Source organism: Anneissia japonica, unplaced genomic scaffold, assembly GCF_011630105.1.
Source record: "Anneissia japonica isolate Jap-2015-1 unplaced genomic scaffold, ASM1163010v1 scaffold287941_len684077_cov200, whole genome shotgun sequence".
In the NCBI taxonomy this organism is placed as follows: Eukaryota; Metazoa; Echinodermata; class Crinoidea; order Comatulida; family Comatulidae; genus Anneissia; species Anneissia japonica.
In genome coordinates, this window is record NW_022713799.1 from 305,082 (window position 1) to 317,917 (window position 12,836).

The 12,836-nt window shown below is 33.8% G+C and overlaps 1 protein-coding gene across 1 annotated transcript in view; it reads left to right on the forward strand.

The window, feature by feature from the left end:
* Window positions 1–3,565: 3,565 nt before the first annotated feature.
* Window positions 3,566–12,836, forward strand: part of LOC117108783 (disks large homolog 5-like) — a 52,615-nt gene continuing 43,344 nt past the window's right edge. The window contains exon 1 of the mRNA XM_033250932.1: window positions 3,566–4,287. Coding sequence (XP_033106823.1) covers window positions 3,969–4,287 — 319 coding nt within the window. The 5' untranslated portion in view covers window positions 3,566–3,968. The remainder of the gene's footprint in view (window positions 4,288–12,836) is intronic.

The window sequence follows — 12,836 nt, forward strand, 5'->3', positions numbered from 1 at the left end:
AATAACAAAACAGCCAGTGACGTAGGCATGGATGTGTGACTCTTCCATTTTTTGCACGGGGATTTTTTAAATGTAATATCGCGTCATTTTACGTCATATCATGACAATTCGCGTCAACTTAAATCTAAATGATAAGCGGCAACAGATCGTTTGATATTAAATGTATTTTGTAAGGATGTGAGAGAAGGTATGTCAATATATGTGTTATTTATCCACAGAGATTCCAAGTTAGACAAATTTGCAGGTGTGAGACTTAAAAATTCCGCCCCTATGGGTATGGGAATCGATCCGTCCCCCGCGAGATGCAAATGCGTTCAGCCTGGCCTGAATCTGCATTTTTCCTTGATCTTTAGCACTTCATAAAAAGACATATTCACAGTGTCACTATGATTGCAGGTAGTATACATGGTATCATACTTTAAGTAGGCCTACTGCGATGAAGTATTTTTAGTAGGAAGAGGGCTACAAAGGTCACAAAATACATATATTTTATGGATATGCGTGTTTTGGTCCCTAAGAGCGCGTGAAAGACGCCATATGCGTGATACACTTTGTATGTATGTCCATGTTGTATTTTTTAAAAATGATTTTAATTTGGGTTGCAACACTCATCATGGAAGACAACTCAGCCAATTGCCTCTGATTTCATTCAGTTAAATTAAAATAATAATAATATTTGGTTGGTTGTTACTATTTTGTCTTTTATTACTTGCTTTTGTTTTTGCAGTTTCATAAAGTGTATTTTTCGGACGCACCTTCATTATGAGGTGTTCCAAGTGTTTAAAAAAGTGTAGTATTATTTACTACATCATCATCCATCTATCGATCGTTAGTCCTACCCTATTTTTTCCAAAAAATAATTCCCCATCCCCGAATATAAACGCCCCCCCCCCTCTCATCTGGAATACACCCTCGAATACTCCCAGAGGTGTTTATTGTTTCCTCGAATATTCCTAAACTTCCTCATAAATGGCTGTAAACAAATATAATAATAAAAACACATAAGCAACATCATTCTCAACACATTTTATTACTGTATATTGTTCTACTCCAGTAGAATTACATTTTTTCTAACCTGGTTCGGATCAATAAGTTTTTGTGATCATTTAACAACAGACGGTAATGTGTTTTAGTGTTTCACATTTATAGTGAAATTAAGGTGCGTTTATTTGAGTATTTATCCATTTTACACCAAAAAACAAAAACAAAAAACACAACCTCTCTCGAATAAACGCATCCCTCGAAAAACCCGGGGCGTTTATTTCGAATAAATCGGTATTTATTTTTCGATTAGTCCCTCTCAATTGTGTTTTTATTGTGAAATATTAATGATGTCAAAGCATATGTCACAGAATAAAACAAATAGGCAAACACATTAATGTGGAGACCTAATAGTAAAGGAATACACATCTTGGTCCAGATAATTAATTTGGGGTTGTAAAAATATTAATTTCATTAGGGGACGATTTAGAATTTCTGGGCATTTAAGAAAAGAAAGGGAGGTAGACCTTGGCTAATGAAGAGTATGTCAAATTGTGTATCTAGGAGTCTTGAAATGGGGGGAGGCTGATGGAGGGGCGAAGGTGAAGTGGGGATAGGCCTAGATGATTAGGTGACGGGCGCTAGCTCGTAAAATAAGGTGGTGATTTGAGCCGATTTTTAACTACTTGAGCTATATTGGGGGGGGGGGGGAAGGGGCGTGCACATCCCCTAGATACGCCACTGAGACAGATAATTGTGGAAAGGTATGATCGCCAACGTCCAGTGACTTGGTAAGATGATGATGATGATGACGATGATAATTATGATGGACAATTGACGATACAGTACAGTACTGTATTCTGTGTTTTGTCCCCTGGCAAACATGAAAATGTCTAAAGCGCCCTCTCTACTAATTTACATGTTGCAAGTTCAAGTTTCTCTTTCTTGTCACGTAAGGTTCACATGAAATTCTTTTTCAAGGTTCAACATACACATAAAAAAACTTAAATAAAATATAGTTAAATGGTGTTTAAAAAAGGATACAATTGATTAGTTAGTAGAAAAATATATTATAAGGGCAAATAGAAAAACGTATCACTCCCGCCCGCGTCAAAAATTCGGGTAATATAGATGCGGGAATAAAAAAAAAATTTTTTTTTTGCCGCATCAATTATTTTAACAGCATAAAAATAACAATGCAATTCTGTGACTTTAAATACATTTTCTTTAAAAAAAATATATAATACAGACCAAATATAAACAGTCTCTCCCTCATCGATAAAAACAAAAGCAAAATAATCTATTGTTCTGTTAAAAAAAAAACCGCCCTCCCTCATCAATTTTTTAAATAAAAAAGAGTGATAATCTAATAATTTTTTCTATGTGCCCTAAGCCTATAACGTACAGTACACAAACATTCGAATAGGCCTACTATTATCTGAGTTAATTTCAACTAGGCCCTATCTCTCTTTTTATGGCTTGCATTGTTTATCGGATTGCAGACAGGAGAAATGAGTTACGGTAATCGTTTTCAATAATTTTTTTATTTTCAAAGTATTTCCATCCTCATCACTTCTTCAATGCTTAAAATGATTTAAAACCATTAATAATACTAAGGCGTACGAACATAAAATAAAATCTGTCTTGTCGTCCCATTTTGTTGTATTGTAATGAAGTAAATGTTTGGAATCTAAATGGCACGATATACAATATAAATATAATATTTAAAAAATATTAAATATGTTTTATGCTGTATATGCATAAGAAATAATATCAAATAAAAAATAAAGCTTGAGTGGATATAGGGTCTATATATATTTTTTTCAATCTCAATAGTCCAATTGTCCATTCATATAAAAACAGAAATGTAATTTGAAATGGCATACTATACATTTACAAATTTACACAACAAAGGCAAAAGCACAACATCCATAAAAAAAACCACTTTTAATATAGAAGTAAAAAGTTACTTAAATTGCACGATAATAATAAGAAAGTACGTCTGCTACAGGTAAATTATTGTGTGGGTACCTTGTTAATTGTGTATGCATAAAAACAGTTGGAGTGAAAGGTTACTTTTTTTAAACAATTTATTATTACTATGCTGTCTTCTTATATTTCAAAAAAACGATATTTTAAAAATTATTATTATTTGGTTTGCAACACTCTCACCATGGAAGACAGCTCCCAATTACCTTTGATTTCATTCTATTAAAATATATAGACTTACGTTTTCTAATTTTACCAAATTCTTCAATAAGGTATGTTCAAATAATAAGAAATAGGCCTAGGAATTAACCTTTATCACAATTTTCAATCTGTTATAATTTTTATATAAAAATCAAATCGAAATCCAAATCTATCAATGACCTTTTCCTCTTTCTTTGATGTTACTGCCTTTCCTCCGTTGTTTTGCTAGTCTATGCTTTACTTTATATTTTAATAAAATACATGACAAAAATAAATCCAGAAATCAATTAAAAATAACTATTGAGGGCGGAGTTTTTTTCCTTTTGTCACACTCCTCCTGCCGCAAGAACCTTATAAGGATAGTGACGTAACGATGATTGATAGGATAGGTCTGTTGTCATTATTCATCGCCAATCTACATCAGGCCCAACTGCACAATACAAAATGGCGACGGAGTGCTAACCAGAAGACGTTAGAAATTTTGAGAGTTATTGAACGGTAGGAAGAGAAACATGTAACCAAACTTCGGGTAATGATAAAATATAACTATACCTTGATGACTACCACCTTTAAAATGCAAGCCATTTCGATAAGAATCGTCGGGCGAACAAAAACTTCGCCGTATTCTCAGCAGGCAACCATTTTAGGAATAGGGATAGATTTTTAACCGAAGATAGGCCTAGCCTACACCGCCAATATGGCCGAAATGTTTCAGCTATGGATGGCTGTCCATAAACTTTTTGTTGATAATTAACCTTTGTTTGGTTACTTTAACTTTCCTGCTACATATATGCAGTATGAACACTTCCATCATGGAGGTAAAACACAAAGAATTACTGCTAACTCACAGGACAAAATTTATCCATTCTGTCGACCAAGTGGATCGATTGTTGTACCCAGTGCTCCATCACAAGATCTTATCCCAGGCTGATATAACTTTAATTAACCAGCAAACTACTTCCCACTCCAAGATGCAGACACTTCTGGATATTTTACCAACTAAAGGAAAAGAAGCTTTTAAAGCGTTATGCATGGCTTTGGAAACAACATATCCACATTTGTTGACTGTGATGTTCCTAAGCACCGACTCATTAATGTGTTCAGGGGGCCAACAAGGTAAGTTTTTGATATCCATAAAAAATTGCTGTAGGCCTTAATGTAAGTCACAATGATATGTTATTTTTGTGCACATATCACTCATACTAATAATATTATAACCAACCCTATCTTTGATGAACTTCACATTTATACTACATTCATACGAACAAAGTTAACTTTCAATTTTATATGACAGGGTACAGATAACCAATTTGTTATTGGTTTTTTTTGCCTTTTTTCATCAAGTCCTATGTAAATGCCAAATGATTAACAACATTACAGTTAAAGCTTGGTTTCCATAAAATCGCCGACAGCTTTCGGTGATGCTGATTGGTCTGTTGAATCAAGGAGCCTTCCAGATTGCGTCGGGGTCTGCTACGCAGTACAACGATTGTACTAAAAAGCACTATGTTGACAGTGTAGCGATTGTATGGAAACCAAGCTTAACCAATTTGTATGCAATACACTAGCACTCTCAACTTGATCATTCAAAGTCTTGCCATTTTCATTCTGTTCTTGGTCAGAAAGAATTGCTGACAACTTTCTAATTTAATAACTTTAATTGAAATACTCTTTACACCAAGTTCAGTGATGTAGCCGCACTAAATGGCGTGGTAGTACGAACATAAAGCCGGGCACACACTGTGCCGATGATTGTTGGCTGATGCTATTCCATTTTGAGTGCAACGTGACGAGGCATATATTAATTACAGATTGACTGTATTAATGACAGTCCACAGTCAACAATCTGCTGAGGGCAAAGATAGATTCGTCGACAGACATACGACTGTTGCACCACGCTGTCTGTGCCCGGCATAAGGATAAAAATCGTCACAACACATGATGGCACTATTTTAAAAGCTTTGACCCATTAAATATATATTTTGCATCCTTGAAAAAGTTGTAAATATAGAATGGTTTGTGGCTTCATCAAAACTCCATAAAGTTTGGATTTCGCCAACATGGCAATTGCTTAATTAAAATCATGTAACATGCTACTGTAATAGCAACGATTATAGAATTCCAAGATGTTTGACTGCCTTGTTAGAATTCGAATAATGTTCGAAACTCGAATGCATTTATAAACGCAGCACGAGTGTGATACAAACCACTGACGAACGCCTTTTATGTTCTTTTGAAGGACGCCTGCTAGTTTGTTCATGGTAGTAGTACTTTTCGTGATAGGATTAAGTCTCAACGGAACCCAAAAAGTCCCACCTCTTGAAGTTATACTCTTTGCTAATGGGTACAAGCTTTGCATGATTTGAATGAATCAATCTTTAAATGGGTCCTAAATTTGGGGGTTGTTAAAGTTGTAGAAAATCTGAACAGATTTAGTTTTTTGTCCATTTATCTTGATTTTTGAAATCTTGTGTTTGCCATTTCAAGACTGGCAAGTTTTCATTGAAATGTCTGGGTAGTAACATCAGTGAATACATACTGTAGACTAATGTTCTAGACCCGATCCAAATGAATTCTACTGTAGAACAAAAGTACCAGGTTAAAAGATGACCTGGTAGTGAAGTGCCAGTAGACCCTTTAAAGCATAAAATTTGAACTGGGTGCTTAGATAGGAATACTGCAGCATGATTACATTTTCAACAGATGTAGCAGCATGAATGGACATTTACCCTAATTATCTCATGCTTGAACATCATGGCACTGTTACTGTAACAATAAACAGGGCCTTTGGGCATTTTGTAGACAGTAGAACATCCTTGTTTACCTTTCTGATTATAGTGGTAGTGGGTAGAACCACATAGCATTGTTAACTGGTACTCCAAACTAATGTACAAGGCCGACATATTGTCACTCGGTTAGTCTAAGCCTACAGTGCAATCAGTGATACAACAATTTAGTAAAACCTTAAAAATTAAAACTTTGATTTGCTCATTTAAAACATCCACATAAGTCATAAACTTTCAATAATTCACAGATAAAAAAAATGTCAGTTTTCAATAATTAACTGAGATAGTTTACTAGGAACATCATTAAATTTGCTGGCAGAAATTTAAAAGACTACTGATTGGTTTAAGCATCTGTTGATTGGTAAGGACAATATGTTTTCTTGTTTTTAGTTGAAAACTAATTGAGATACAATTGTGTGGATTTAAGGGGGCCTAGTTGGTCCGGCCCCCTTTCCCTAAATATTTGAATAAACAAATTGAATAAAGAAAATTCAAATTTACCTCAGACGGTAGCCAATTTCGCCCGTCTCTAGATCCGGAGGTGGCAGTGCCATCAATTTTTGGTACATATGTAGCACACAATTATAGTGAGGCTGATATGATCCGGACCCTTCTTGGGCTTCTTCTACATCACTGTACTGTTACAGTGTTTTTAGTACTGTAGGAAGATTACTTACAGGCTCTTTATTTTGGTATCTAGACTGGTTTTGTTATTGGAGAGAATATTTACTTTCTGTTGGTTCCCACATGATTTGTCATTGTATTTTTGAATTGAATTTCCTCCTACAGTATAATGTCTTTAAAATATAGTCCACTTTTTCTAGTCGTTAATCTTTTTATTATAAAAGCTTAAATTGATTACCACTCAATTCACAGGTTTGTACAGTACACAGTATATACTGTTAGTAGGAACAGTATTAATAAATGTGGCTAATTGGCAAAGAAAATATTTTCTAATTCAAATTTACATTTACTTAATAAAAATTGTTCAAGTAATTAAATATTCCCTACAGAAACTCTCTCTGATTACTAGCTGCACCATTCTTTTAAATTAAATTTGATGATTACTTTAGTAAGGATTGTTATTGACTAATATTTTATTCATATTTGAATAGTAAAAAGAAATTATTGTCTTTTAATGCTTTTTCTACAGTACTTTGTAATTTCCATCTAGTAAATGTATTGCAAAGAAAGGATTGTTTTAAACACAAACGACTCTTCAGATATTATTATTACAACACCAGCTGTACCAGTCTTTGTATTACACTGCCGAAGCTGAAATGTGTTTGTTGGTCAACAGAACCTACTAATACAGACACTTTTCACTCGGATGAACATGCTACAAACACCAAAATGCATCACAATGCATTGCAATGATAAGTATATGGTTAACAGAAAGTCTTTCATGGCAACTACTGGTGTTCCCTTAGGAATTATGCCTAATGGGAATTTTATGCTTTATGAAATTAATATATAATTTTGTTTTCCATTGCCAAATATTTACAGTAGTTTGAGTAAATGTGCTTAAAAATCAGCAGTGCCTTATACAGTAAGGTCAACTCTTTTGTCAGAATGCCCTGAGGGAACAGTCACTAAAAAAATTTTTTTTTTTTCTAATTGAATCCTTATCTTTTTTACATTTATTTGATTATTTATTTATTCATTTTTGTCCGGTGGTAAGACGGCTCTGTAGAGGTGCTTGTTCACCTGTTCTGTTCTTGCCTTATAAGTTGAATAAAATAAAATAAAAAAATAAAATTAGTGGTTAATGAAAGGTTAAAAAGTTCTATAGTTTTTACTTGTATGAATCAGTTACGCCTTTGGAGTACTCTGACTGTTTGCCTCTTCGTCAAAATCAGTGTTTTAGCAACATTTCTAATGTGGCACCAAAGTAAACATGGTGGTAACAAGTTAAGCCGCGCACTCGCTGTGCCTTACAACGGTCGTACAACAGATCCAATTCTGCTTCCTGTGAGCGCTAGACGACGCTGCGCCATCTGCTGATTGTCGGTGGCCAACAACCGTTGGGTGCCGTGAGTGCCCGGCTTTTTAGCTTTGATGATCGCTGTACAGGTATGCAATGTACTGCCACTTAATGGTCATCAAGAAAATTCATATTTCCATCGTGGATCTTAACTGCGATGCGCTATCGTGCCTTGATGCGCTTTTGCGTTGTCACAATCTAAATATTTTTAATTCTGTGATACTTCAACTCTCACAAATTAAATAGACATAAGAAATGAGAACAAACATTTTATAGCAGATTATGAAGGTTACTAAAAACTCAGTATCATTTTCTGATAGTGAAATATGTGTTCTGCTTTAAGTGGATTTTTAATTTTCATCAGCTATCATTAGCTATTTGATATTTATTAGGATTGACTTTTGAATCAGTGGCACTTGCTCATTTCCGAGTGGTGCATCCATAATATACAAAACAAAAATCTTAACTAAGTCAAATACATTAATAAAATTCAAATAAAAAAAAGGAAAAAAGAACTAAATGCAAAACAAAGAAAGCAAAAATTATGTAAATAGGCCTTTATACATTATATACATACATACACATACATGCATGCATACACACAGTACGTACTTGCATACAGTACACGCATACAAGCATATATACACACAATCACGAGCCCAGATATATACTGTACACTACCACAGACATACAGTAAATAAATATTCTTAACTAATGTTTCATAAGGTAATCACAAAGGGTCGTTATAACAACTAAGGATCACTCGTGATTATCTTTTGAAGGAACCTTAATTAGACTTGAAAATTAAACAATTGAAAATAATGAAAATACATAGCAAATGTAAAGTAATACAACAAAGAAATACATATTTACATCAGTAAATACGGTACAACTATTAAACATTACTGTAACTGTTAACATGAGGTCAGTATTTACAAAAATATTAGCGGTACTATCAGGTTGCATAAAGTTTGGATCGAAGTCGCCATGCATTTGTTAAATATTGTTTACAGTTCTTGTCTACAATTTGTTGACCCTCTGTAGGGTGAAGGTCGCTAGCTTCATCCAGGTTTTCCCCATTAGCCACTGATGATCTCATCCCTCTCTCTAGTCTGAAACAATAATAATTACCACATAACCTGGTTTTACAATATTAATTATTAACTAAATTTCAGCTCATAGTACTACTACTCGTGCTCCACCACTGTACTCCTTTTTTGCCAGCCAACTGAACTACTGTACTGTGGAAGTGGTTGGCACATCGATTGTGGCTTGGACTCCCAACCTTGAGGTCAGGGGTTCGAAACTCTCGCTGTGTAAGTTGCTTGTGTCCTTGGGCAAGGCACTTTATCTACGTTTGCCTCTCTCAACCCAGGAATATAAATGGGTACCTGGTAGGATGTTGTGGCTTTGAATGTTCATAGTTTCGTGAGCTAAAGAAGTAATGAACGACTAGGGATACTCCCCAGGGAGCAGAGGAAGTTGCACTTTGTGCTGGTTTGCCATTGTACGTTATCCAGTGACCAGGGGTAATAACTCTAGCGCCTTTGATCATTCGCGCCTTATAAATGTTGGAGTATTATCACTGCGAAAGTACCCAAAATAAGCCTCAATAAACCATTTTATACTACCTGTGCTGGATACTGAAATTTAAAAAAAAGCATGACTATTGTTGCACCATTCTGAAACAAATTCGTAATTGTATGATTTGATTTTATTATCCTAATCCAAGTACAATACATACAATAAGTATATAATCAGAATTAGGAATTGATTTAAGAATAAAGAGAGTTGATTTTAAGACTGCCAGTATAACATTAATCACACTGCCTTTTTTTAGAATCTAATTGTACTGTCGTAGGGTTATTTCACAAATCATTGTCTGTGCATGTCCATTTAAGCGTAAATATTTTATAATGTCCTGTCTGAAAGTCTATACAGAACACCTTCATCATTCTCCTCATTGTTTTAAATGTTATTAATCATAATTATCATTAAAGAATACATCTCCATTAAAATTCCTTGGTTAGTAGACTATTGCAATACTTACTTTTTTTATAAGAACACTGGGGCTGAAATCGAATAAAAATTAAGAACAAAATAAGAACAAATTGAGGCTGAGGGTAAAATGTTGAAAACCAACAAATCTTATGTGTACCTTTTTTACAGTAGCTGTGACTATGTAAAATACCAGGGAAGAGTTTGTTTTTTCACTGTTTCCTGGTAATACGCTCTACAATACAGTACAGTAAAATACTGCTATACAATAATAATTGGTATGTTTGAAAAGTGTAAAAGTGAGAAAATAAGAACATTTTGTGCCTGAAATTGGCAAAAAAAATAAGAACACAGAGCCTGGGCAAAGTTTTAATGGTTCTTATAAAAAAAATAAAAAAAAGTGTAGGTAACTTACTGTGTCTCTATGGTTGGTACTATGTGGTTTTAGGAAATAGCGTGGCACAGAGCCCTTGGATATAAAAAGGAAGCATTTTTAACCACCAATTTGTACTACCACTACCATAATGCAGTAATAAATAAAAAAAGAGAAAAAATAGAGATTGAATTCACAGTTGATCTTCCCAAACAGGTTTGAGGAAAAGGCATTAATGTTTTGTAAATATTAGCCATGTTGATGTTTGTTTAGCCATTATTCCAATGCAGTGTAGACTGTTTGCTATGCACAATATTAGCATACTCGCCCACACATTGAAAGTAAACGATGCAGGGTACACAATCCTACAACATTGGCATTGCATCAACATTACTGTAGGCCATGACCTAGGAACTATAGTGATGATGACAATGGCTGCTGTCTATTATTAGGCGAGACTTTTTTATTCCTTGTTTCGCATACTTATGTTTTTAAAGATCATCGTAAGGAGGGCAGAATAAAAATAGAATTTTGTTTTCTTATTTAGCAAATAGTTTTACCAAAAACTTAAGGCGTAGGAGAAAATAGAAATAAAATTTATTGGTGAATGTAAAATAGGATGGTTAAGTACTTCAAATTTATAAAATTAGGGAAAAATACACACCTTTATCTTTGGAGATTTCAAGGCAGCTGAGGATGTAATAAAAATAACGAACAACTTTTATTTTTATAGAAATTTTCACTTTTTCGTAGCAGCGGGTACGCTAATTGGACAAAAATATAATTTAATTTTTATTCGAAATCATCAATATTTGTAGTGGGTGGGTTCGCTAAACAAGGTATTTTTAAATAAAAGTTTTGCCTTATGCATGGTGAATGTGATGTACAGCTCAGATCACTGTTCACTGGAACCACCAGGTACAACAATTCGTTTGTACCCAGGTCGGTTGTGTATCCCCTGGTGACTGTACAGTATAAGAGGAGGGTGTGCTATATATCCCCAGTCCAGTCTGGTTATCAAAATGTAGGTAATACTATTACTATCTCATAGCCCCCAATCCACTCTGGGTTATCAACAGTTGGTGTGCATTAATTAATTAATTTTTATTTTTTTTTTCTTATTTTAATGTTGTTTGTGTAAAAATTTATGTGTGTACCAACTACAAATTTCTTTATTTTTATGAGACAAGTAATAAGCATTGAATTGAAGTGAGGATAAAATAGGATAAAGATATTAATAAGATTTTTGTTTGGTTTAAAAATATAAAAACACATTTAAAAAAAAACAAAAAAAAAACATTAGCATAGGCAGCAAATAAAAAATTCTGACATTTCTCCTTAATTTACAAAAAAAGACCAACATGATAAAAATTCAAATAAAAATATACAGTAAATGGCAGTAAAAAACAATATATGAACGTGTAGAGAAGATTATGAGGACAACCCTGTATGATAATCACAGTATTATTGATCATTGTTACATAAGTTTCTTATCTTTATCATGTACAGTATCCTTATTCAGCTGATACAAGCATTCTTTTGATCTTCATCCTGATCAAACACTGGTTGATTAATCTTCAAAATCGACATTTATATTTTTTGTAAATCTATTTTCCTAATGCAATTACTTTCTCATAATACCTTAATTGATTATTTTAGGAGTCTATATTCATCAGTATTAGTATTGATAATCACTGATCTAGTTGTCCTAAATAGTTGTTTCTTTTTTTTTTTTTTTTTTTTTTTTTTTTTTTTTTTTTTTTTTCTTTTAATCTTCTTTATCAGTCTTTACTAATCAAATTTCTGTGATCTGTTTTACCAAGGTCCACACATTCAGACTTGTGAACATTATCTTTGGTATTGTTGGATATTACTACTACACTGTACAGTAGTCTAATTTAATACTGTTTAATGGTGGTAGTCAATTTTTATCGTGTTTATTGATGTTTGGTTTGCAAGACCACCTAGGCAATGTACTGTTTTGTGCAGGTGTTTCAGTGTTGAATAACAAAAAGCCATACTATATTTTTATCATGTCTGTTTTCTGCTTATTAAAAGGTACAGGTAGTCTACTGTATGTTACAGTAGACCGATACTCAGTGTCAGAGATATTATTGTACAGTTGTCTAGTAGTAGCTGTTTCCTATTAGTACAGTAGTAAATGACATGGTTCCCAAGTTATAAAATTCCTCTTCCGTGAGATGTGGCTTTCTTTTTGCTGCAGAGTACGGGAGACTGCCCCAATATCCTGGAGACTCCCATGATTTGTTGAGACTTGGGACCCCTGAGGTGATGATATGATACGAATAGTTCCATAATGAATAGACAATAAATAATGTCTTTTTTTAAGTCATTTTTAAGCTGGAAGCATAGCTTATAAGGTTATTTTAGAGTGTAGTTCAGGTGGTCACCTTTCAATCTTAAAAGGCCTGGCACTCCGGAGTCAACAAACGGTGAATCCTGGCTGAATGTACTTGTAGGCATAGAACACTTGGATGCCAAATGATGACATTTGCATTAATGG